The 26,281-nt window shown below is 51.4% G+C and overlaps 2 protein-coding genes across 9 annotated transcripts in view; both read left to right on the top strand.

Moving 5' to 3' along the window:
• Positions 1-388: 388 nt before the first annotated feature.
• Positions 389-19,040, top strand: KCNIP2 (potassium voltage-gated channel interacting protein 2). 8 transcript variants are annotated; one of them, XM_006938113.5, is made up of 10 exons: positions 389-731; positions 13,863-13,958; positions 14,869-14,922; positions 15,576-15,700; positions 16,352-16,421; positions 16,580-16,650; positions 16,782-16,889; positions 17,074-17,178; positions 17,312-17,374; positions 18,611-19,040. In XM_006938113.5, exons 1-10 carry the CDS (start codon positions 659-661, stop codon positions 18,644-18,646), a joined length of 801 nt encoding a protein of 266 aa, XP_006938175.1. In that variant the 5' UTR covers positions 389-658; the 3' UTR covers positions 18,647-19,040. The 8 variants fall into 8 exon arrangements, with proteins under 8 accessions (XP_006938175.1, XP_003994395.1, XP_019669304.1 ...); XM_003994346.6 differs by having other exon boundaries at positions 17,675-19,040; XM_019813745.3 differs by having other exon boundaries at positions 17,074-17,192.
• Positions 19,041-24,104: 5,064 nt separating this feature from the next.
• The window catches only part of OGA (O-GlcNAcase), a 29,623-nt gene continuing 27,446 nt past the window's right edge, over positions 24,105-26,281 (top strand). The window contains exon 1 of the mRNA XM_003994344.6: positions 24,105-24,739. Coding sequence (XP_003994393.3) covers positions 24,541-24,739 — 199 coding nt within the window. The 5' untranslated portion in view covers positions 24,105-24,540. The remainder of the gene's footprint in view (positions 24,740-26,281) is intronic.

The raw sequence follows: 26,281 nt of genomic DNA, 5'->3' as shown, positions 1-26,281 counted from the left end.
CTAACCCCCTCCGAGCAAAGCGGGCACTGGCAGGGGTCCACAGAGACCCATACATGGGAGGAGAACATAAAAAATAGGGGCTGACGTGGAGACTGACCCAGACAGGGCACTTACAGACTTCCCCTGGCCCGTACTGATGGTGGGGGAAAGAGTGCCTGAAGGTTGGAGCAGGGGTTTCCTCACAGCGGGGCCTTTCGGGCCCTGCTCCATCTTCCACCATCAGGACCCACAGCTCCAGGTTTAGGGGGTAATGTTGCTGGAGAACCAGTCTCCCTCCCCGCCCTTCCCAGCTCACCCTTTCACCGGGATCCTCCCCCAAGCTGCTAAGAGGAGGGGGCGGGGGTAGGGGGAGCCAATCCCGGCAGCGCCAAAGGGGGGAGGCGGCGGTGACAGCCGCGGGGAGGGGGCGGGAGGAGAGAGGCGGCTTGGCTCCAGCTCTGTGCTTAGCTCGGCTCTGCCTCCGGCTCTGCGCTCACCTACTGCCCAAGCCTCCCGCTCCTGCCCCAGGACCCCAGGCGGGACCCCAGCCCATTCCAGACTCAGCCCCAGCCCAGGCAGCGTGCAACGCCGCCAGGGGGCGCCGTGTGAGCACCCTATCTTGGCTACCCGGCGCCCCCTCCCACGGCCCAAGCGGGACGGGACGGGGGCGCCGGGGGCCATGCGGGGCCAGGGCCGCAAGGAGAGTTTGTCCGATTCCCGAGACCTGGACGGATCCTATGACCAGCTCACAGGTGAGTCAGGGACTCAGGGGTTGCAGGAGGGAGGGTAGATTCCAACCCCAGACCCTATCTGACCCTGGCCAGGCCCTTGCTCACACTCTGCCCCATTCCCAGGCACCCTCCAGGCTGTTCTGGGCAGCAGGACACTGGGGGTTCAAAGCCTTGGGTCCCCTGGGCGTTGGGGGGGGGGACTAGCGGGCAGGTGGGGAGAAGCAGCAGGTGTGGGCGTGTGTGACACAAAGCTAGGAGAGTGTCTGGAGTGGGAGGTGTTACGTGCGTGAGCGCCTGTCATTCTTTGTGTGTGTCTGTGTGTGTATATGTGTGTGCCTGCACGCACGGTCTCCTTCAGCTGGTTGCCATGTGCCCTAGGCTTGGTGACAGGGTGAGTGTGATTTTGTTGGCTGTGCGATTGTATGATCTTATCAGATGTTTGAGTGACGTTGTGTTAGGACCCTGTATAAATGAAGTTGTTTTGACCATGTGCCTCTGTTTTATGTGCAATTCTGTGCTTGGAGTGTGCGATTGTGTGAGACTATCAGAATGGTCAGGACTTCACTTCATGGTGTATGTCTCTTTGTAAGACTTATGACTCTGAACCTCCTGGGGCAAGCATTTGTTAAAGTAGATTGTATTGTGCTTTGTGATTGTGAGACTATGCACATTATATTTGGCCTTTTGTGCTGATTGTGTACTTTCATGTGGCAATATCTGCGAGTGTCTATGATGTGTCTTACCCTTGCTGCCTCTCTGGGTTCCCGGTGCAGAAGGAAGCCTTTACTGCCCACCACTTTCCCCCCAATTTTTTCACAAACTGACCAGGTGGACCCAAGGAGAGACTTCAGTGTCCAGCTGCCCAGCCTGGCTCCCAGGAACAGCACCTGGCCCTTGAGGGGAGGCTTTGGTTAGGGTTTGGTCACCGCCCTGCCCCCTGCAAAAGTACTCAGATCATTCTTTGAACTGAAGCTCTTTAAACCTTCAACAACCCTCCCAGAACTTCACCCAGTCTTGAAGGAAAACACCCCCTCTTGCTTCCACTCCAGACCCAGAGTTAGAAGCTCTTGACCTGGAAGATGCCGTGTAGCCTCCCCAAACCACTTTGCTGCCCAGGCATGCTCTCTCTCCCACAGTGGGGAGTACATCTGTGCCCGCACATATTCCTGGGTTTGGTAGGCAGACCCACGTGTTTGTGTGGGGGCCTGTGTCACCTTGTGTACATTTCCATGTGTGTGTGTGTTTTCTGTCTCATTGTGCAGCCTGCCCAGGAACTCCAACAGTGAAAGGGAGGAGGGAGACTGTCTCCTTGTCAGAAACAAGCTGGGGAGGTGGAAGGAGCCCATGATCCTTGTCTGTCCAGAGGGGAGTGAGGTTAACACTTGGGGGTGGGAAAGAGAACTAGGATCTAATGCCTTGAGAAAGTGTCTCCTCTACTCATTGACCCTGGAGAAATCCTAGTTCCTATGCTGAGACTCCTAGAAGGGAGGGCCCTTCCTCTCAAGTAGGCTCCAGGTGTGCCCTAGATGTGGCTCAGCCTGGGATGGAATCCAAAGGTCCAGCTCTGCTTTGAACGGTGTTCTCACCAACTCAGGATCCTTGCTAGTAGTAAGGCCCCAGGGCACTCATTAGCATCACATTAGTCAGTGTTTGCTTCTGCTTTAATTGATTCTCTCTTTTAGTGGAATCATCCCCTCCCCACTTGGCTATTTAAATCAGAGATTGAGTGAAGGTGGGGAAGCACTTGTATTGGAAGGTGCAGGAATGGGCTTTCTATTACTTTTGGTCTCTGGGTCTTAGTTTTCTCATCTCTAAAATGGAGAATACTACTTCCTGCCTGCCTACCTCCCGAGGAAAAATAGGTCAAATGTTGACAAGCTTCAAGAATGGTGTTCTTCAGCAGCAGCAACCTCGATCTAGAGAGCTCCACACAGGACTTGGAAAATAGAAACAGCACTACCAGGAGATCCCCTTTCAGAGGAGGGCTTGTCTTACAGCAAGAGACAAGAGGCTGGGACGCTCTGAAACGCGTGAGGGGAAGCCAAAAGGGGAGTCGTTGTCCGCGGTGCTGAAGAGCGGTCGGGGCGGAGGTACCATGGGGCCACCCTTGTGCCCAAAGTTCCTTCCCTGTGCAGTCGGGATTCCTGGGATGGACATGGGGGTAGTCTTTGGCTCCTATCTTTCTGGTCCATCAGGCTGACAGAGAAGGAGTCTTTAAGTCATACCTCAGGGCATCCTGGGTACCCCCGATCACTTTTCTTCCCCACTCCCCCGGACTCAAAAGCTGGGGGAGATTTTTGGGGGTGGGGAGAATTTGAGCCCCAAGCCGACCCAGATCTACCCCCTGTGGTCTTCCAAGCCTGGCAGGTGTGTTTGGAAGTGCAGCGTGGTGCGAAAAGGCAGCAATCCGTGGCAGTCCTGTCCAAGCCGGAGGCAAAGGAAGGACTGGGGACAGTGAGGAGACAGCTGGAATCTGGCCAAGGCCTGAACTCGGGTCCCTCTGGCCATAAAATATCTTTCCCAAGTCTAGGGCGCCCTCGTGTGGTCTTAGAGCAGCCATGCTTGCGTAGTTGATTCCGAAAGGGGATGTCGCGGCCAAATCTAGTGGCAAAATTTGCACGGAGTTCGAACGTGACTTTTGTCTCATAAATGTAGAATTTTCAGCCAAAAAGACAGGATCCCAGTCGGAGGAGTGGAACTAAGTCTCTTCTGTAGGCTGTCCCGGTGGTTTGAAGGCGTCAGTGGGTCCTGGAAGGGTTTATTTTGGTTACAACCCGATGGAGATGAGTCCTGGAAAGGGTCAGGGCTGAGACTGAGGGGAGGGGAGCTTCTCCTTCATGCATTTGGCTGGCAACCAACATATGATGGTAGAATCTGGGAACCCACTGGAGCAAGACAAAGGGACACAAAACAGAAAGTTATGAGAGAAAGGGATTCGGAGCCGCCTCTTCTTTGCCATCCCAATACGCGGTCCAGTTCCTCCTCCTTCCTCCAGCTCTCTCTCCCATTGGTCCAGGAAGTATGGAAGTGTGGGAAGTTGCCATGACAACTATGTCCTCTTACTTCCCCCCCACCCCCCCACTTGCTTCTCAGTGCCAAATTGGTAGGAGGAGGTTGCTACCGGCAGAGAAGAAAGGGCTGAAGAGGGGCAGTAAAGTATCAGGTTCATTATCCCCTTCCCCATCTCCTTTTTCAAAGCCTGTGGGTGCCTCCCCTCCCCACCAGAATATCAGAAAACATTCCCGGTGATGGCTGTGAGGACTCCTCCCATTCCAACCCCCCACCCCCACCCCCGCCCCGCCCTGCCCAGTCTAGAAACTTTGAGGACGGGAGCTTCAGATGGTGGGGATAGGGGAAGTTCCCCTCCTGCGGCCCGGAGGAAACAGGAAGCAGAAGAAGACTCCGTTGTCCGAGATTCTGGTTCTGGTCCTGCGGGTCCGGCCCTCCCGCGCCGCCCACGCAGGGCCCACTCGGGTGGAGGCGGAGACCTGACTGCCCCGGGCCTTGGGGGAGGAGCTTGGCCAGTGCACTCTCAGCCGAACCATGAACCGATGCCCCCGCAGGTGCCGGAGCCCGTTGGGGCAAGCAGCACGATCCCTCTACCAGCTAGTGACTGGGTCGCTGTCGCCAGGTATGAGGAAGGGAGGAAGGGCCTGGACCCTTCAAAAAAAGTGAGTGAAGTGGGATAAGAGCCTTACAGAGGTGGGGAAGGGAAGGGCCCTTCACAGAGATGGAGGGAGCTGGATCCCTCAATGGAAAGCGTTTAAAGGGCAAGATCCCTGACAAAGTAGAGCTAGGAATAGAGTCTCCTACAGAGAAGGTGGAAGATAGGGGTCTTCAAAGAGGAAAGGGTAGGGGGCATCATGGTCCTTCACGATGGTGGAGGATGAGGCAGGACTTCTCACTGAGGGCAGAGGAGGGGGCCTCAAGCAAGTGGATGTAAAGGGATAAAAGGAGGAAACTTGCAGGGGAGCAGGGAAAGAGCTTATTGAATTGCTTAATTTAATGGGATCTTAAGATGACTGGGGTCAGCGTCCAAAAGGAAAAAATGCCGAGGTGGGACTGGACCAACATGAACTCAGCTAGTGAGTTCATGAATGATGGGATGAGTAGACTTGTGTGGCATAAGGACTGTATGTCACCGTTTTGTCTATCCCTGGGAGTTTGTATGAACCGGGTTATACATTACTGGGGTTGTGACTCCTGGAACTGTGCATGCTTGGGGTTGCATATCACTGGGATTCTATGACACTGAAATGGCATGTGCCTGGGGTTCTACGCTTTAGAGTTGGGTAGGGGGTTCCTGAGTCACACTAAGTTAGTTGTATAGTCTTCACAAGCTTGTACCTTGGTGTGGGATGTGTGGAGTTTATGACATGTGGATTGTGAATATCGTATCATGCATGGCACTGCTGAGATTTACACACACTTCCACTTGAGTTTCCTTAAGGCTGCCTGGGCAAGGCCCACAGAACCTCGCATCACCTCACTACCTGGCCTGGAGAGACCAAAACAGCCTCGCCCCATGGCATTCTGGGATCTGTAGTTCTCTGGCTCTCTCCATGGTATCCTCTTGAGCCCCTGGAGTATAGGCTGGCCTCTCCTTGCCATGTGTTCCCAGGAAGGCAGGGAGATGGGGCTAAGCCAGAGTCATGCTTGGAAGTCTCTTGGGGAGCCTGTGTCCCTTAAGCCCCCTTCTTGGACCTGTCTCCAGTGACAGATGGCTGGAGCCCGGCAGGACCAGCTCTCAATCATAGCAGGCATGACTTCCAGGCCCCAAAATAGCCCCAAGGCCTAGGGAAGTCATTAATCACCTAGTGCAACTGGGGGCTGCTGTGTCTTCTGGCGGGGCTGGGGATGGAGTGAAGCTGGGGGACCAAGAGAAGAGCTCTGCGGTCTTCACTGGCTGGGGTCTTCACTGGGGGATCATGGACAGATGAAAGTGGGACAGCTACATAGGGTGTGTCCCCTCATAAAGCAGTATTATTCCAGGTTCCAAGGGTTAGAGACAGACAACTAAATGATAGGAGTATCTCTGCAGTGAGGTTTGAGGGATTTAGGGAGGGCCTAGCTAATGTTTTAAGATAGTGTACCTTTGAGCCCTCACTCTGCCTAAAGTGCTTCCATTAAGACTTCACTCCCTTGGGTGAAGAGCTAAGTGACACCAGGATGCTTAGGGAGGACAGATCTGGACGAGTCTCTCATAGGGCCCCGGGACTTGAGAGGTTGCTGAGTGGGGAGAAGGGAGAGCCTGGAAAACAACTCACTGTTTCCCTTTTACAGACCCTCCCACCAGAGGCCTGTTAGGACCTTGAGTCCCTGTGAGGCTGAGTCAAGGTCTCTGAAGGTTGAGGGTGGGGATGAGAGAGAGAAGAGGAGGGTCTAGAGACAGGGCAATTGGGTGCAAGGTTGTCAGTCTCTCCATCTGTGAATCAGCATCAGAGAGCCAGAGATGTGGCTGTGCTGCCTCTTTCCTTCCAGATAGTTTGGCTTGGTGTTCAAGGCTCCATGGAATCTGACCATTGGTCTTATCACTTATGGTTCCCCCGGCACTAACTAAGCTACAGTCATCCAAGGTTCCTTGGCATCCCCACACGCATTGGAAGGACAGACTGGTAGATCATTGGTCCTGGTTCAAGTCTTGATCCATCCTTCACCTTCTGTTTTATCTCGGGAAAATTATTTCCCTGAGCCTCAATTCTTTCATCTGCAAAATGGGCATATTGCTACTCACTCTGACCATGTCAGTGTAAACACAGGAGTAATATTTTCATTTTTCATTTTTATTATGAGGCCTAAGTGAGACAATATACATAAAGTATCCAGGACACAAAATGTGCTCACTAAATGTTGACCCCTTTGTTAGGGTAGACTGTTGACATTTCGCCATCTTTTTTTTTTTTTTTTTGTGAGACAGAACATAAGCAGGGGACGGGCGGGGGTGGGACAGAGAATTTGAAGTGGGCTCTATGCTGACAGCAGCAAGCCCAATGTGGGGCTCAAACTCATGAGAGATCATGACCTGAGCCGAAGTTGGACACTCAACCAACTAAGCCACCCGGGTACCCTGCCATCTTTTAAGAACCAGCTCAAAAAATAACCTCTCCAAGTTTTTCCTGGCCTTCCAGTTAGAGAGCTTTTACAGTTAAATGAGCTTTTTGTTTGTTTTGTCATTAGGGAAATGCATTTTACACTTGATCTTAGCCAAAAGGCCAAGAAGCGATTGGGAAATGCATTTTAAAGTTTATTTTTGAGACAGACAGAGACAGCATGAGTGGGAGAGGGGCAGAGAGAGAGAGAGAGAGAGAGGGAGAGAGAGAGAGAGAGAGAGAAAGAGAGAGAGAGAGAGAGAGAGAGAGAGAGAGAGAGAGAGAGAGAATCCCAAGCGGGCTCCACACAGTCAGCATAGAGCTCAATGCAGGGCTTGAACTCACAAAACTGTGATATCATGACCTGAGCCAAAACCAAGAGTTGGATGCTTAACCAAATGAGCCACCCAGGTGCTCCTAAATGAGCTTTTATAGCTCATTTCATGGCCTGCCTGTAACAGTTCCTACCACATAGTAAGCACATAAATATTTTATGAATGAATAGAAGCCTTAAGGTTCTCTTAGTGGGCTTTCTCTCCCTGCCCAATAGAAGCCCCTGTTTAGTTCACCTTTGTTCCACAAGCACCAGATCAGAGCCTGTCATTCAATTTATGTAAGTCCAGTTTTAAGACTGAGCCACCCAGGCGCTCCTATATAAATCCAATTTTTAAACTCTTTGCCCTTTAGGAGCTTGGAATCTAGTTGAGGAAACAGGACTGATCCAGAAAGATCTGGGTTCAAATATGCAACCTCTCATCTTAGCTAGGTGACCTCAAGCAAATCCCTTTCTCTCAAATCCCTTTATTTGGGCCTCCTTTACCTCATCAATGAAATGGGCACAATACTATTCACTCCACCTACTTCATGGAGTTGTCATGAGAAGCCATCAAGATAACAATGTTTGTGGAAATGCTTTGTTAATTGAGAGCTGTAGAAACGTAAGGGGCGCAGGAGATGTCATGTTGTTAATAATGGTAGAAAACACTTCCACAGTTACTCTGTGCCAGGAATTATTCTAACAGCTTCCCATGTATTAATTCATTTACTCCTTCCAGCAACCATATGAGGTGGGAAACAGAGGCACATAGAGGTTAAGAACTTGCCCAGTTAATTGTAACTGACAAATCCGGGATTTGAACCCAGGGAATCTGGCACCCTGGCCCGATGCTATGCTGTCTCCTTTCACTTTTCCCATTTAATAACATTACAGAATTAGGTGCTAAGTTTTGAGGGCCCAACAGTGAGTTCACTAGAAATTCTGCTGAGGCCTGGAAGTCCTGTTAGGTGAGAACTATAGAACAGAAGGAGAACAGAAAGGAGGGCGTTCATAACAGGGGCAAAGGTACAGAAATGGCACCTAGTTTGATGTGTTTGGGGGACAGTGAAGAGGCCAAAATGGTTGGAAAGGGTATCTGCTGATGAGGGTAGAGGGAATTAAATGCCAGATGTGGAATTTGGACCGTAATAGGGAGATATTTGCTGGTTTCATCTGTTTATCTGTAACTTCTAGGGTATGAGAAACCAAAAGCAGTCCCCAAGTTGACTTCTTCCTGGAGGGGGGGGTGGAGCGGCAAGCAGAGGACCAAGCCTGCCAGTGGCACACCCTTCTTCCCTTCCTTTCCACACCTTCCCAGGTTGTTGTGGGGTGGGGTAAGGGTTAGGGAAGGGTTAGATACGAGTAAGATGGATGCCTGACCCCCAGTGGTGGCCATGGGGAACTGCAGAGCAGTGATCCTCAAATGAAGTGGCAGGGACAGCCTGACAGGGGGACTCCTACACCACTATTGGGCTGAGACACGTTCATCCCAGAGCTGGACAAAGGAGAGGGCTCCCTCTGGAGTCAGTCTCCCTAAACGAGGCCTCCTGAGTGGGCAAGCTGTCTATCAAGAGCCAGCGTAGTGTGATGGTTTAGAGCACAGGCTCAGGGTCAGACTGGGTTAAAACTAACACTCTGACACTTACTGATCTTGGTGATTTTCTTAACCTCCTTTTGCCTTAGTTTCACTCCCTGTAATGTGGGGATAATGGTACTTCCTTCATAGGTTTACTGTGAAAATTAAATATGTTCATGTCTGGGGTCACCTGGCTCGCTCAGTCAGTGGAGCGTGTGACTCTTGATCTCTGGGTTATAGGTTCGAGCCCCACGTTGGGTGTAGATACTACTTAAAAAATAAAATCTTAAAAACTGTGACCATGTCTGTAAGCACATAGCATATTATCTAGCACACAGTGAGTGCTCAATCAATGTCAGCCAGCTGTGGCAGTAGTTGTCTTCTGGTTCACTGGCTCTGCAGGCCTCTCCCCACCCCTACACATGTGCACACCCACACCCACACACAGACACACAGCCAGCAGCAGCAGCAGCAACAGCAGCAATGGGAAGGAGCTGGGCAGATGGGGGAGGGGCTCCAGGAATGCTCTAGGGGGTGAGGGTGGATGGCTCCCTTGGAGGATTCAGATTTCCCTCCTACTCTCCATCATTCTTCTCCATCAGCCCAGTAACAGTTCAGGAGCAGGCAAGGCTTTGGCAGACCCTGGCTGAGAGGAAGGGAGGAGCTCAGTCTCTCCTCTTCCAAAGAACTTGAATCTGTGGATCCCAAAGGCAGCCACAATAAGTCCCCTCCCCAGAGGGTCATGATAAGGCTAAGCAGCCTTTTTCCTGCCCCGGCTATTGGACCTAATCCTCCCTCCCTTGGGCCTCAGTTTCCCTGTCCGTGGGCTGTGGAAAGAGAGTGCTTCCCGCCTCACTGTCTCTATGACAACCGCGATCGATGTTGGTGGTGTCCTCCTGACTGGGGAGGTCACTGCCTTCTCCCGGCTTATATTCTCATACAGCTCCGTGCAGATACAATTATGCAATCACCGTAGACCCATACTCCTAATTATAGGACACAGCTATACTACCAGTCTTCAGACCTCTATCCCGCAGCCCTGCTGAAACCCATACACTTCATGCCCCCCACACACTCAGACATACGCCAGTGCACTCACACACACATACTATAGACACCCAGGTCACTTACTCCCATACACAAGACACACCCCTAATAGACACATACGCAATCATGTGCAAACCACACACAAAGACACACATAAGAGGAGAAACACATACTCTCTATATAGTCAGACACGGGAATACACACAAGAAAATGCCCAGACACTTATAATTTCTGACTCATATATCTATTCCTTATACACGTGTAGCTCATAGTCTTTCTCTCTCTCTCTCTCTCTCTCTCTCTCTCTCTCTCTCTCTCTTTCACACACACACACACACACACACACACACACACACACACACACACACTGCCCTTCCCTGCCCTCTCCCTAAGCACAGCTCCTCCCTCTACCCCCTCCCTTTGGCACAGAGTAGCCACAAGGTGTCTGGGGGAAGCTGTCCTCAGGGACAGAGGCAGGTCGCTGCCTTCCTCTTACGGCCTGGCCTGTTTTGTCCCATATCCTTCACGCCAAAGGCTCCTGAGGAGATGCCGGTCTGTAGGCTGAAGTGGCCCCGCGAAGAGGAAAAGGCTGTGACTGGGAGGCTTGCGGGGCAGAGGCGGGGTGAGGGGGCGGGAGAGGGAGGAGATCCCGGGAGGGGAGGGGGAGGGAGGCTGCAGGCGGTCCTCTGACTCCGGCCCGGGGAGCCTGAGGGGGAGGTGGTGTGAGGAGGGCTTCCAGTGTGTCTGACCCTCAGCTGGTGGGGGCCATGCCCCAGGCCCACCATGAACCTGGAAGGGCTGGAGATGGTTGCTGTGCTCGTGGTCCTCGCTCTGTTTGTCAAGGTCCTGGAGCAGTTTGGCCTTTTCGAGCCTGTCTCCTTGGAAGGTAACCCAGGTGTCTGGGCGTGTCTGGGCTGCTGGCCTGAGCGGCACTGGGGAGGGGCTTACTCTGATTTTATGACTGGGGTCAGGGGTGAGCATGTTAGTGATGGGACAGGGCATCCAGGGGAGGTGAGGAGGGGTGCTTGGGGGACAGGACATCTGAGAGAGGTAAAGAGGGAAATTCAAGGAGTGGGTGGGGGGAAGAGTGTCTGAGGGAGGTGAGGAGGGGATCTGGGGGCTGGATGTCTGAGGGAAGTGAAGAGAGAGGGCCGGGGGCTTGGGTGTTTTTGGGGGGGGGAGGTGAGAGGAGCACAGCATGGGAGGACTAAGGTATGGAGATGAGGGGAATCCATTCGGAGCATGAGGAGAGGTCTGGAGACAGGCAGGGCTATCTAGAGTAGAGGAAGGAGGTTCGAGGGATCCTGAGGTAACATCAGACTTCTGGGGTATCCCTTTGGGGCCAGGGACCCACAATGGCCCTGAAGATGCGTGTGACTCTCCACACCTCCATCCTTGCAGGTGTAGGTTACAGAGTGTAGTGTATGTGGACTCTGTGTGAGAGATACAGGGGGTGTGACTGTGTGTTCCTCTATGTGAAAGAGGATAAAGTGTGTGACTGTATGAGCCTTTGCATGTGACAAGGATGTGATTTAATGTGTAGAGGGACCGGGTGTGTGGCTTTGTGAGATGTGGATATGACTGCCTGAGGGGGGCTGGTTGTGCAGTTGGGCCTCTTTGGGTACTGGATTGTGTGTGTGGCTGTTCCCAGAGTTCCCTGAGAAAATACCAGCTCCATAGTCAAGGCTTGGGATGGGGGTGGGTTCTGGAGGGGTAGGAGTGGGAACACTGGGAATGAGACATTTATAATCAGCTCTGGCAGGAGGGTGAGGGGTGGAACAGATCAGGGACCTTGCTTCCCAAGCCCCCTTGCCACTCCCAGTTTCTCTCAGGATCTTCAAGGCCTAGGCATTGGGAATTCTCCACCCCACCCCAAAGTCTAGTGGGGAGAATGATATTGGAGGTAGAGAGGAGAGCAGGTTCTGCCTCCTCCTCTTCACACCAATAACTGTGCAGCTCTATAGCATGGCTGTTCTCCAGTTCCACAAGGGACAGGAAAGTAGGCAAGAACCATGATAGGAGGGCTATAGGGTAGACACCAGGGAGAACTGCAAAGATGTGAAGAGAACTGGAAACGTGGAAGGGCCAATGAATTGCCTACTCAGGGGTTCAGTAAGAGCAGGAAACCCCTAACCCACCCTCCATGCTTTGCTACATTTATCGGAGTGGAGTGGGGAGCAGGGGCTCATCCAATCCTGAAAAGATGAAGTCAGTTTGGCTCTGACTTGCCATCCATCCCCTTTAGACTATTTGATGGGAAGAGGGTCATCCAGGAAACCCAGGTGTCCTGTAGGCTGAAGGCAGAGGAGAATGATTCCTGGGAGGACCAGGGAGGGAAGTGGATGTGTGAACAGCTGGAGGTTGGGAGAGGCGGGGGTGGGGGTGGTGTCGTGTCCCCCCCCCCCCGCCCCCACCTCCCCGCCCTTCCCAGTCCAGCTGCGACTACACCACCGGAGGCCCCAGGCACAATCCGGCTTCGGGAAACCAAAGTCCGGGCTAATGGAGCCCTGGGCGGGGGGCCAGGCCGCCATCGATCCCGACTCGGCCCACCCTCCTACCTCTCCCTCCCGTCTCCCTCCTACCTCTCCATAGCTCTGAGGGGGAGGGGGAGAAAGGACGTATTGGAGGGGAAGGCATGGACTTCAATTACCCTCTGGGAGCAGAGCCTTTTCCTGAAGGGCGGAGCCTGCCTGAGGGGAGGCGGGACCTGCGTGGGACGTCGGGTGCCCTAGGAACCTACAACCCAAGGAAATTGGGCCCCTCCAGGAATGGACTGAGGCCAGCTGCAAGCAGTGTGCTAGGTGTCTGTGAGCTCTGGCTCTGGAGTCTGGAGGTGGGTGCAGCCAGGAGACAGGCACAAGAACGTGGAGTCTCTCCCTAGGGTGCAATTAGCACTGTAGGACAGGGGTGTAAATAAGGGGAAGTGAGAGGAACTGTGGTCATCGGCTCTGGATAGCCCCACATTACACCAAAATGCTCATCTGGAAGGTCTGTTATTGCTTCAAAGTTTGCTATCATGTCACCTTTAAAGAGCAAGCCATACGAAAGGACTGGGAGGGGACACACTTTTAGAGTGGGTGAGTTAGCTGATGAGAAACTCTGTTCCCCTGACAGGGAGATTCTAAGTGCCCTGAGATGAGGGGTTATAGGAAGGAAAGGTAGGCAGAACAAACATGGGTTCTATTGGTGAGGTGCAGTCTTAGGTATCTGGGGTGCCATGGGTACCTAAGTCACAATATATGATTATATGTCCTGGTGACCTTGATATGTGTCATGTTATAGTGGCACAGTGTTTGTAGTGTCCTTAACACACCATGTCATGCTGTCCCATGTATTCTTGTATGGTTTGTTCATGCTGCATGGAAAACGGCCAATGTGGGTCTTCATATGTATGTGTCATGTTTTTCCTAGGCCACATCTGTATATGTTTGTATTAAGGAGTACTGTGTCAAAGTGTGTGTGTGTGTGTGTGTGTGTGTGTGTGTACCTGTGTGTGTGTGCATGTGTTGGGGCCTGCTTAATTAGGCCATTGTGGGGGGGTGCCTGGCTGGCTCAGTTGAAAAAGTGTGTGACCCTTGATCTCGGGGTTGTGAATTCAAGCCCCATATTGGGTATAGAGATTAAATAAATAAAACTTTAAAAAATTAGGCCATTGGTTTTGAGTGTGTTCCTGGGTATCAAGCTGTCGCTGTATGGCCCTCCATCACTGTGATTTATCATTCTGTGTGTCACTATACACATTTGTCACTGTGTGTGTGAGAGAGAGAGACAGAGACAGGTGTTCCTACTTAGGCAGTCCTTGGGTTGGACATCACCCTCAGAGGTCCAGCTATAGCACTGGAGCCAAGGGCACTGGGTCAGCAGGCACCAAGGCCAATGCCATCTCCCCCTCGGTGGCCTCACGGTCCCCGGCTGTGTCCCATTATGCAAGGTGTCTGAGTGGACTTTATATGCCTGTGAACCCCACTGGGCTTCCCTAACCCAGCCCCAGCTACTCTCACCATTCTCCTCCTCCGGTCCTCTCCCAACACCCGCTTCCCGTCAGGTTGATTTGTGATGGTGGGGAGGGGATCGGAGGGACAGTGGGGGTTAATGTGCCTTCCTGGGGTCTTCTCTCTTCCCAGGCCACCCTCCAGGGCCCACTAAAAAAGCGCTGAAGCAGCGGTTCCTCAAGCTGCTGCCTTGCTGCGGGCCCCAAGCCCTGCCCTCAGTCAGTGAAAGCAAGTGCCTCTCCTGTGCTTCCGGGGGCGGGTTGTTTGTGTTGGGGTGTGACCTGTGTGACCGGCTCGGGCCAGCTAGTGTGAGTGTGTGTGTGGGCGTGACCAATGTGGCTTGGGGGTGGGGGTGGGCGCTGGTTGGCCCGAGTGTGAGGAGGGTGTAGCTATAGAACCCGGAGCCTGTGGAATGTGTGGGCGTGGCCAGTTTTGGGGGCGGGGCCCAAGTGCCTGTGGGCCACACTGGTCAGCAAAAACGAGTGAGCCCCGGGTGTTTGGGCGTGGCCAGTGTGGCAGGGCTGAGACCTGAGACTGTGTGGGTATGGCCAATGTGGCCGGGCGAAACCAGACTGCTGCGAGGTCTGTCGTGGCTTAACTAGGTTGGTATCTGCGGCTGTGGCCGCCCACCCTGCCCTGGGCATGTTTTGGGCCTCGCGATGCAAGTTTCCCTTGCCCTGACTGGATGGATGCAGGTGCAGAGGATGGAGCCCGCCTTCCTCCAGGTGCCAGGATACTTGGGCTTTCTAGTCCCAGCCTGGTCCCCAGTTGAGTGGCCTCGCTTTCTCTCCAGGCCTGTTTCCTCAGTTGGGCCTTGCCCGTCTCAAGGGATCATACTGAATTTTGCAAGCCACAGAGGCCCACTTTGTAGTTACATTTTGAGAGTGTCATTGTGTTTGATTCCACATGGGGCTAGCTTCAGGAAAAGGACAGGCGTGAGTCCTCCAAGCATATGTGTGTAGGGTCTGTTTCGTGTGTGTTTGTGCTTGTTCGTTATGTGTGCCACTGTGCACGGGGCTGGGGTGTGTGCACTGTAACACGCAGGTCTGTGAGATTTGCTGTTGAGTGTGAGGGGCGAGGTGTGTGTCTGCAGTTGGCCGGGTCTTCCACTTTCTCGGTGACAGTTCGCTCCCTTCAGCATTAGCAGTCCCAGCCTCCCTCCGCCCCCACAGACCCCGCCCGCTGGACCCAGGTGACTTACTGTCCTGGTGGGGGCGGTGGAGGGTGCCTTGGAGAGCGTGGGGTGGGGGCACTTGCCTGGGGACTGGATGTTGGGAGCTGGGGCAGGACTGAGATGGGGCCAGGGATGTGGCCTTCGCTAAGGTTTACTGGGAGCAGGGTAGGGGTGGGGTCTGGATGGGCTTGGCTGGGGCTGGGCGGGGCATGGCTGGAGCATGGCTGGGATAGGTGGGGCTTGGCTGGAGAAAAGGATCTGGGCGGGGCAAGTGTGGGGCTCCACGGATCTGAGTGGGTCAGGGAAGGTCCGGAGCCTGGACCTTCAGACGCTTCCTCTTGAACCCTTTTTTTCTACTCTTCCCTTTCTGGGACGAAGATGGGGCTGGGGGGCCTTCTCCTTCAACCAGGGATCGAGGGCCCAGGGCAGCGATGAGTCGGACCCCTGGCTGTGGGGCCAGGCCTGCCCATGGGCCCGGACAACTGATAGACTTGGAAGCTGACCAGCGTCTTCTCTCCTTGCCTTGATGTCCTCGGACCGGGGTCCAAGGGAACTGGAAGGCTGGTCTCTGGCATTGGAGATGGGGAGGATGGTTTTGAAACGGGGTCCTGGAGGCTGGGCCTGAGGCGCGGCTGTCCCCTCCCCCCTCGTCCCCTCCCACCCCCCCGCAGACAGCGTGGAGGATGAGTTTGAATTGTCCACCGTGTGTCACCGGCCAGAGGGTCTGGAGCAGCTGCAGGAGCAAACCAAGTTCACACGCAAGGAGTTGCAGGTCCTGTACCGGGGGTTCAAGAATGTGAGTACAGTGGGGCGCCTGGGTGGCGCAGTCGGTTAAGCGTCCGACTTCAGCCAGGTCACGATCTCGCGGTCCGGGAGTTCGAGCCCCGCGTCAGGCTCTGGGCTGATGGCTCAGAGCCTGGAGCCTGTTTCCGATTCTGTGTCTCCCTCTCTCTCTGACCCTCCCCCGTTCATGCTCTGTCTCTCTCTGTCCCAAAAATAAATAAACGTTGAAAAAAAAAATTAAAAAAAAAAAAAAAAAAAGAATGTGAGTACAGAGCCAGGCCAGACAGGGCGAGGGGTGGGACAAGGGGGCGGGGCCTATCCGAAACTTCCCCGGAAGGATTGGCCTGGATGCTTATAGGGGTAAGAGAAGGAAGGGGAGGCGGAGCGGCCCCTCGTCCCCGCTGACCAAACTTGTAGCAGGAAGCTCTAGCAGATTAGAGACGAGGCGGAGCCTGTAGACTGGCCGTCCGGTTAGTTCTGTTTTTTTAAACTTGTGCACTGAAGAGAAGTCTTGCCATCCTTAAGAGAACTACATAGTGAGCTCCCTGGAGACAGGAAGATTTTCCTTCTCTGGGAGTCTCTGGCATAGAGTAGGTGGTGGTGAGTGGAAGGGGGTTTTGTTTCTGCTCTCAGTCTGGTTTCTAACCCCCCTTCCGCCCCCCAGGAATGTCCCAGCGGAATTGTCAACGAGGAGAACTTCAAGCAGATTTACTCTCAGTTCTTTCCTCAAGGAGGTGAGGGGACAAGGCCTGAGAGGAAGCAGCTGTCCATCTCTAGGCTGAGTTGGGGAGAGGGTTCTGGAGGGGCTGGGAATGCCAAATGATAAAGAGGGGTGTAGGGTAGGAAGTCCTCTCCTGTCTGAAAGCCAAACTTACCCACGCTTACCCTACAGACTCCAGCACATATGCCACTTTCCTCTTCAATGCCTTTGACACCAACCATGATGGCTCTGTCAGTTTCGAGGTGAGCTGGAGGAGGTGGGTCAGGGAGGCCTGTTTCCTGGAGCATCAGGGCCAAGATCCACAGGCCAAACCCAGAGAGGGGATTGGGTTAAGGGTATCTGAAGAACCAGTTCCCTCCTCTCTCCTTCCCAGGACTTCGTGGCTGGTTTGTCGGTGATTCTTCGGGGAACCATAGATGACAGGCTAAACTGGGCCTTCAATCTGTATGACCTCAACAAGGATGGCTGCATCACCAAGGAGGTGTGGGGAGACTGAAGAGTTGGAGAGCTTCTATGTGTGAGGGGAGGTTCAAAGAGCCCTTAGGAGGAGAATGTGACCCACACGTGCATCACCAGCAAGGGGTGAGGTCTGCCCTAGGCTCTAGTCTTCCTGGTTCGGAGGCTGGAGGCTCTGAGGAGGGATCCTTTTCTCTCTTGCCTAACAGGAAATGCTTGATATCATGAAATCCATCTATGATATGATGGGCAAGTATACGTATCCTGCGCTCCGAGAGGAGGCCCCAAGGGAGCATGTGGAGAGCTTCTTCCAGGTGCCTGGGACTGGGTAGGCTGGAGGGTCCTGGAGTCAAGGGAAGGAGGCAAGGTCCCAGCAGAGAACTTACCTGAGTTCTGCCTGCCTCTCTCCTGTCATCCCTTCTCTTCTCTCTGACTATCTTTTTGCAGAAGATGGACAGGAACAAGGATGGCGTGGTGACCATTGAGGAATTCATTGAGTCCTGCCAGAAGGTACAAGTCCCTGCGCTCCATACTTCCCTGGTCTGGACTCAGGGTCCAATTCAGTGATGTGGGAGAAAGCTCCTTTGGGCAGATTATCATCTCCCTAACTTGCCCACACTCCTGGGTCCTATTCCTTCACAACTCAGGGAAGCCTGCCCCTCTCTTACAAGTCTCTCTGGGTGTCTCCTTCCTTGCTGCCTCTGTCTCTGAATGTTCCCATTTCAGAATGAATGTCCCTCTCTGTGTCTCTGATAAGCTCTTTTTATTTCTCTCTCTCTCCAATCTGCTTCTCTCACATCATGGCTACAGGACGAGAACATCATGAGGTCCATGCAACTCTTTGACAATGTCATCTAGCTCCCCAGGAGAGGGGGTCAGTTGTCCTGGGGGGACCATGCTCTAGCTCTAGTCCAGGTGGAACTCACCCTTCTCTTCCCAGGTCTGTCCTCATTCTAGCCCTGCCCTGGGGGCTGTAGGAATCCAAGAGCCCGGGGATTCAGTGGTCCAGACTGCTGGAGCTAAAGGGGCCAGGGAGTGGGCAGAGTGTACCTGTGGAGTGTTCCCAACTCCCAACAGCTCCCACCCCCTTCCTGCCTAACACTCAGTGCTGAGGGTGCCCCTGCTAATAGGAAATAAGTGGTTCTCCACCTTCCATCCCTACTCTAGAAACTACAACACTAGACAAAATGTCTCCTGCTATGGTGCTTCCCCTATCTCTGATCTCATATGCATTTCCTCTAAGATTTCCTTCTCAGAGAGGCTACTCTGTCAATGGCACTGACTAGCCTGTTAGACCAGGGCCTTTGAGAGCCTTGTAGAGGGGGACAAGAATGTAAAGGCAGAAATCTTAGGCCTGAGCTGGGTGTTTAGGTCACAGGTGGCTGGGATAGAGTGCAGAAAGGCCTGGAGATTGTAACACCTCAGGCATGCCAGACTATAGGTCTAAGCTCCATAGGTCTGCCACCCCAGGCTATCATAACATGAGTTTCTAGGCTCTCCAGAAGACTCTGTCTCCTAGGAAATGCCCCAGAAATTTCCATACTCTCCTCAGTATCCCAGGAGAGCTTAGGATCTTGATGTCTGGCTCATCCCTGGAATTCCTTCCTTTCCTTCCTTCCTGTTTGTGTGGGTGGTAGCAGCAGCAGGGGAATATGGGTGGGAGACGTCCCAGCTGATACCTGCCAAAGTTTCAGCCTACCCTCTCTGATGGCTGCCACTTAAGTTTTTATTTGCCATTTATTCTAGACTTGGAGGCATGGAGTGAGTCAGTGGATGCCTTAGAAGAAAGGGGAAGGAGGGAGGCATGTATAACATCTGAAACCAGTGTGGGGGCATTCACTAGAATCTTTGGTCTACTACCCAGGCTCTATCGTAACCCCCCACATAACCTCCTCAGTTCCTACTTAGGGTGTCCTCTTGTTCTATTCAGTCTACCCAGAGATGCCCCTGAACACACCTAGAAGGCAGGGACCACTCTTGCCATGCTGCCACCCTTTAATATACTTGCTCGTTCCATTTAGCTCACTCTCCCAGTCAGTCAGGATCTGAGGGTTAGGGCCCTAAGGGGGGCCCCTTTCCCATCAGAACACTGTTGACTGCTTTGCATTTTTGGCTCCTCTGTATATTTTGTAAAATAAAAAATATACCAGATCCAATAAAACACAATGGCTATGCACAGGCTGCTGTCTCTGCCTTTTTGTCCCTCCCACTCCACACATACCTCACAACCCTAACCCCTGCACCTGTAGTCTTTTAGGTCCCAAAGAAAGTACCTCTCTTTCCCATAGTATGGCCAACCCTTGGCAGAAAATTGAGATACAGGTTCTGGAAGTGTTGGAAACCCACCTGACCTCAGAGAGGTCCCCATGTGAATCTCTCTCCCATCTCCTTAGAGGAGACAAGAGACAGGATATTAATGTCGTGAAGACTATGCCAAGCCAGCTGTCTTTTGGCTGGACATCCTTACAAGTGGAATCAAGAATTTCTAATTTACAGGGGTGCCTGGGTGCCTCAGTCAGTTAAGCATCTGACTTTTGATTTTGGCTCAAGTCATGATCTTGGGGTTCGTGAGATCGAACCCCATGTTGGGCTCTGTGCTGACAGTGCAGAGGCTGCTTGGGATTCTCTCTCTCCCTGTCCCTCTCCTGCTTACGCTCTCTCTCTCTCAAAATAAATAAACTGAAAAAAAAAAAAGAATTTCTAATTTACAGACATCTTAGTTAATCTCAAAATGACTTTTCTTTTAAATTTTTTATTTTTTAAACATTTTAAAGTTTTTATTTATTTTGAGAGAGAGAGAGAGAGAGAGAATGAGCGAGCAGGGGAGAGGCAGAGAGAGAGGGAGAGAGAGAATCCCAAGCAGGCTCTGGACTGTCAGTGTGGAGCTTGATGTGGGGCTGGATCCCACAAACTGTGAGATCATGACCTGAGATGAAATCAAGAGTCGGATACTTAACTGACTGAGCCACCTAGGTGCCCGTCAGTGTGCTTTCTTTTGGGGGGGGGGGGGGTTCCCTTTAGTTTCTAATGAAAGTTCCTTTGTGTAAACATCCTAACCTTGCCTCCAATATGGACATATGTTTGTGTTTATACTCCAGCCAAGAATGATGAGGGACCATATGGGGTGGACCCAGGTCACCATGGAGCAAGTGACACAAAGGGAGTAGAGACTTCTTGTGTGGAATGGTGGTCTCGCTCTCTTTCTGGAGAGGGGCCACCAGTGGTAGGTTCCACCTATCCTTTCGCTGGGGCACCAGTATGTGGTGACTAAGCTTCACCTTCCATAGAAGGGGGATCAGGCCTTCCTTCACTGTACACATGGACAAGGTAAAGGGAGGAATATGGTGTTCAGGAAAGGGAAACTTACTTCCAGAATCCCATCATCTTGTCATCTGTGTTTCCTGCTCACATTCTCCCTCAACTATTTGCTTCATAAGTCCTTGGATTTCTTTGGGTCACAGCCCCTCCAAAAGATCTGATAAAAGTTGTGGGCCTACTTCCAGAAGAAAAAAAAAAAAACATGTACACTTTTCCACACATTTTTGTATCCCTGAAGTCCGACCATGGACCTGAAGTTAAGAACCTATGCTCTAGCTTTCCATTATACAGGAAAGGAAAAAGGCCCAAAGAGGGGAGAGGACATGCTCAAGGTCACCTAGTGAGTTTATAGGAGGATTGAGACTAGACCCAGTCTCCCAAGTCTCTGTCCAGGGTGGCTTTGGGATATAGTAAAGCTTTGGAATATAGTAAAGATTTGGATGCTATCCATATCACACACAGTCTAAACAAAGCGACACTGTGACAGGCTCTTATGGGACCCTACACTTTTCCTTCATGGCACTTCTCAGTTTGTTACCATATATTTATTTGAGTGATTATTTGTCTTATTTGATACAAACTCCTGAGGGCTCTTTGAGAGCCTGGACTAGGTTTTCTTGCCCCACTGATGATCCTATCCTTGAGGCCTAGCATATAATAGGTATTCAACAATTGTGTAAATGATTGTATGATTGGATGAATGAGTATGGTGAGTGTGTGTATATATCTCGCTTAGGTATAGAGATGGTCTCTACGTTTTAGGGTAGATTCAAGTGTCTTTTAAAAAATTTTTTTAATGTTTTATTTTTTATATTTGAGAGACAGAGACAGAGAGCGAGTAGGGGAGGGGCAGAGAGACAGAGACGGAATCTGAAGCAGGCTCCAGGGTCCGAGTTGTCAGCACAGAGCTTGATGCCAGCCTTGAACTCACGAACCATGAGATCATGACTTGAGCCGACGTCAGACACTTAACCGACTGAGACATCCAGGTGCCCCAGGTAGATTCAAGTTTAAAGGAAGCTGAAGTCTGTGGTTGAGTGAGGTGAGAAGTGTCCCAGAGCCAAGACACATAAATGGGTTCAGAAAAAAAAATCAGTAGGTTGGCAGTCTGATCTTTTTTTTCCTGGCCGCTGGTTGGATTCTGAATGTTGTCAACTGCTCCATCTCAAAACACTCCTTTCATGGGGCGCCTGGGTGGTTCAGTTGGTTAAAAGTCTGACTTCTGGCTCAGGTCATGATCTTGTGGTTTGTGTGTTTGAGTCCCACACCGGGCTCTGTGCTGACAGCTCAGATCCTGGAGCCTGCTTTGGATTCTGTGTGTGTCTCTCTCTCTGTCCCTCCCCCACTCATGCTCTCTCTCTGTCTCAAGAATAAATAATAAATAAATAAATAAAAACCCACTTCTTTCATGCCTTCCAGTGTTTCATACTCTCCTGATCTTCCTCTTACCTTTTTGGCCACTGCTTCTTAGCACTCTCTTACAAACTCATCCTTCTCAACTGGAATTCTAAACGTTGAGCCCCATAGCTCAGACCTGACTCTCTTCTCCAAATCACATCCAGTCCCATGGCTTTAAAGGCCATTTATATGCAGATAACTCCTAAGTTTATATCCCCAGAATTCTCTTCTGAGCTTCAAGATCCGTATCTTCAACTGCCTACATGACATATCCATATGGACCTGTAATGATCAAACTTAACATGTTCAAAATAGAACTTTGATTCATGTTTTCTCAGTCTCCCCCAGCTCAATAAATGACGCCATCTACCTAGTTGCTCAGGTTAAAATTTAGTAGTCTTGGGGCACCTGGGTGGCTCGGTTGGTTAAGCATCTGACTTTGGCTCAGGTTGTGATCTCACGGTTCGTATTTGAGCCCCGCGTCGAGCTGTGTGCTGACAGCTCAGAGCCTGGAGCCTGCTGTGGATTCTCTGTGTATGTCTCTCTCTGTCCCTCCCCTGCTCACACTCTGTCTCTCTATCTTGCTCAAAAATAAACATCAAAAATATTTTAAGAAGTAATAAAATTTAGTAGTCTTCATTTCTTCCTCTTCCTCTACTCCTTTATTTTTTTATTTTTAAAAAGTAATCTCTATGTCCAACATGGCACTCGAACTCTCAGAACTCCCAGGCTCTACCAACTGGGGCAGCTGCCCCCTCCCTCTATTCTACTGCCACCACCAAAGATGTACCACAGCTCTACGTTTCCACGGCTATTCCCTAGGCCAAGCCACTATCATGATTCACTCATAGATTGCTACTTATTCTTCTGTCTGGAGTAGCCTTTCCTTGCTGTGGTTACTCTATCACATCATTAGATTTCCTCCCTTTATAGCACTTATTACAAATTGAGTCCCTGTGTATGTACTGAATTTGCTATTGTGTCTTTCTCTAACCAGAATTTAAACTGAGTGCAGAATTTAAACTGAGAATTTAAAATGAATGAATGTATCTCATTCATTCCAGAGGTATTTACCATAGGCCTACGAACCTCTGGTTCCTGTTGTAGGTACTAGAGGGTAGAGGTGTGTAGCAAGAACTTCCCTTCAAATTTGAGAGGTGCAGATCTGGAAAGTGGATCTTCCCTGGGCCGTGGACCCCAGAGTCAGAACAGTAGATGAAACTGTGGCTGACTTGATAGCAGTTGCCACCGCCATGAGGCAAAGGGGAAAGTGTCATGAGACCAAGGGCTGGGGTCAGGTGGAATGATAACCCCAGATCCTCCTAGGATATCTAAGAAAATGTTTGCCTGTAACCCCCATCTCAATGCTCTAGGACTAAAAAGAAGAGGGACTATGAGAGCTAAGTTGGGCTACCGCTGAAGGAGTTGAATATGAGACCAAAATGTAAAACGGACGATCCTAAGTAAGTCTTCATGATCTCATTTCACACACTTCGCAAGCTGAGACAGATCTCTCAACCGTCGTAAATGTAAACAGCGCCTACTGACAGTGCTACAGGGAACTCTGAGCACAAACAACAGCAAGAGGACCTAAGCCCATCTAGGGCTCAGGGAAGGATTCCTTAAGGAAATGATATTTATGTTAAGGCCCAAGGGATCTCATTTCTCCCTTAAACACAGTTCACATTCTCCATTCCCAAAGATGCCAGGCCTTTTCAACCCTTGCTACACTTGTACTCTGTTCCACAAGCCTGGAGTGCTCTCTTTCTTTGCTTCTCCCCTACTCGAGCTCCTACTCATCCTTTACGTTCCAGCTCAAAAAGCGAAACCATGGCTGCCACCTCTCTCCAAAGGAGGATTAAGTCAGTCCCTCCTCTGGGGTCCTGTAACATTTGGGCACACCGTGCGGGCATTGTGTATGTACTTGCTTGTCTCCATCGCCATACTGTGAGCTCATAGTGACCCAAGAGCCCAGCAAGTGGCAAGCTCAATTAGTGTCTGCTGAACGAAGGAATGAACGAAAGACTTAATTTTTAAAGGGATTAGCGCCAAGCTGGGGGTTGGGGAAAATGATTCAAGGCAGAGGGGTGAGCTGAGCTCCTTGGAATGTTATCTTCACAGAACCGATCCTGGGTCAGGGTGATGTAATGAGCCAACCTATTAGAAGAATCTCAATAGAAAATAGGTCAGTTTCTTCGTATCTCTTTAAGAACTAGAGGCTTCGTTCCCGCGCTTGCGCATTGAAAGAGTAAACACCTCTCTTTTTCATCCCCCTTCCCCATTGCCTCAACCGGTTGCAGCCTCCTCCCATACTCCCCTTCTTCAGAAGGGGTAATGGTCCGTTCCAGGGCGCCTGCCTTGTCCTAGAGGGTGGTGAGCACAAATGGTACATTCCATCGCCCTCATTATCTCCCGCTTTTCGCTTCTCCTCTGTTCTATTTCCCCCTATCGAATGAAGCGCAATAGGCTGGCCCAAAAGAAGGCGGGGGAGTCGGGCTGAGGGGACCGGTCTGAGCCGGTCTCCGGCGCAGGCGCAGTGCGGATAAACAGGAAGCGGGCGGTAGAAGCAGCGGTGGTGGAGACCTAGGGGCTTTGAGGGGGAACAGCGGAAGAGCTAAGATTATCGGGAAGCAGCAGAAGCTAACTGCGACCAAGAAAAGGAGGTTTGGCTATCTGCCTCCAGAGAACGAGAGGTCGCGGCCTCGCCCTCCGCTTGGGCTTCCGGCTCCCCAGCTTAGGCTGAGGCAGCGGCTGACAAAGGGCTCGCGCCGGTGCCGCCGCCCTTCTCATCCGGGCATTCGGGTCCCTGCGGAAGGGAGGGGGAAGGGCAGAGGGGGAGGGGAAGGAGCACGAAGGGCGCGCGCTTGGAGCCGAGGCCCTTTCCAGGGCTCCGGGCCGGCGGCCCAACGGACGGAGGCCGAGGAGGACCTGCAGAGGTGGCGGCGGCCGGGGGCAGGAGGATGGTGCAGAAGGAGAGCCAGGCGGCGCTGGAGGAGCGGGAGAGCGAGCTGAACTCCAACCCTGCTGCTTCCGCGGGGGCATCGTTGGAGCCGCCAGCAGCTCCGGCCCCCGGAGAAGACAACCCGGCCGGGGCCGGGGGAGCAGCGGTGGCTGGGGCGGCAGGAGGAGCTCGGAGGTTCCTATGTGGCGTAGTGGAAGGTGAGCGCTCTGGCGCGGGCTGGGCGAGAACGTCCTCCTTCCCGTTCCGTCCCAGTAACATTCTCTGCTCGTGTGCGGGATACTTTAGGAGGCTCTAAAAAGGTGTCACTCTTTGGGCCCTGAAACTTGATCCTGTTTTGGAGAGGGGAGAGGCGAGATGGTGGGCAAGTCTTCTCTCACGTTGTTATGCAGCGTTGAATTCCCCTCTGGCTATTAACATGCCTGACCCCACCCGCCTTGGGCTGGAGCCAGGCCTGGCTCCTGCGGAGGCGGTAGTAAGGAGCCTAGTGTTCGGCTCTGAGTTACAAGCCTTTGTACCTTGGGATCTTGTTCCGTAGGGTGGTCTATGTTCAAATGGAAAAACGTGTATAGTCCTGCTGTCCTCACCTGTGGGGGGGAAAAATAACATCCACACGGATGTGCTTGTTGTACTCCGGGAGCGAAGAGAAGCACAGTGGAGCTATGATTTTACAAATTCCCGTTTGCTTAGATTTTTTTTTTTTTTTTTTTTTGTAGTCAGTCCCTGCCCCCCACCCTTTGAAGATTCTCTTGCAGCCTACAAAATTGTCCTTTGCCAGCTGCTGTGCTTTGGCTCTAGGAGATGAAGCTTTGACTTAGATAGTATCAGGGGTACAGAATTTTAATTTAGGAGCTGCAGAAGAGGTTTAAAATGTTTTTTTGACTTTCTCACTTCCCATTTAAAAAGAATGCAGGATTTATTTAATTATTTAATTTGATTATTTATTTTTGTCGTTGGGGAAAATGACCTGGAGATTGTATCGCAGTTTATGAATATAGTGAATATTCGGCCAAGTATTCTGTGGAAGCATGAGTCAGTTGCCTTATTGCTGTTTCCTTGAGTACAGCATATATTTTAATTTTCTGAAGTCTTTTGGCCTACTTAGAGTTTCCTAGTTGTTTGCTTTATTAGTTCTTTCCTGTATGTAATGGGATGCATGGGAGTAACACTGTATAAGAATTAGTTGTTACAAAAGACCAAAAAGGTATGGAGAAGTAGAAAGGTTTTCCCTAGACGTTGAGAGCTTCAGCTTTTCTATTGTTGTCAGCCTACAAAGAGTGTTTATTTGAAGGGTGGGTCGTGGTTGTGGTATTTTAGATAAATTAATTGGAGGAGAAAACAGACTACTATGTAGCTACTGTAAGGAGTGAAACAGTTCTGCAGAGTTAAAGGTCTTGTAGAATTTGGGGGGAAGACAGAATGGAAAGCTACTTATGTATTTGGAGTCCATGTTTGTGGAAACATGATTGCTCTGTGTGACTTAATCTGTTGGTGTATTTAATTGGGCTTGTTTGCGTGCATGGAGATTCTAGAAGAAGTCTATTTTGTCATCAGGGATCTTTGGGTGGAGGGTTGAAGAGTGCTGGAGGATATAGAAATTTTAGAGCTAGACGAGAGTGAGGCTAAAGAAATTTTGTCTATTACATCTTCAGTAATTATGGAGAAAAGCTTGTGGTTTAAGTTGGTTTGTTTTTTCAGAATAGTATTGAAAGGGAACTACTCAGAGAATAGAGTTGTCTGTT

This window comes from Felis catus, chromosome D2 (genome assembly GCF_018350175.1).
Source record: "Felis catus isolate Fca126 chromosome D2, F.catus_Fca126_mat1.0, whole genome shotgun sequence".
Classification (NCBI taxonomy): Eukaryota; Metazoa; Chordata; class Mammalia; order Carnivora; family Felidae; genus Felis; species Felis catus.
Note: the sequence above shows the minus strand (reverse complement) of the source record. Positions and strands in the feature narration are given on the sequence as shown.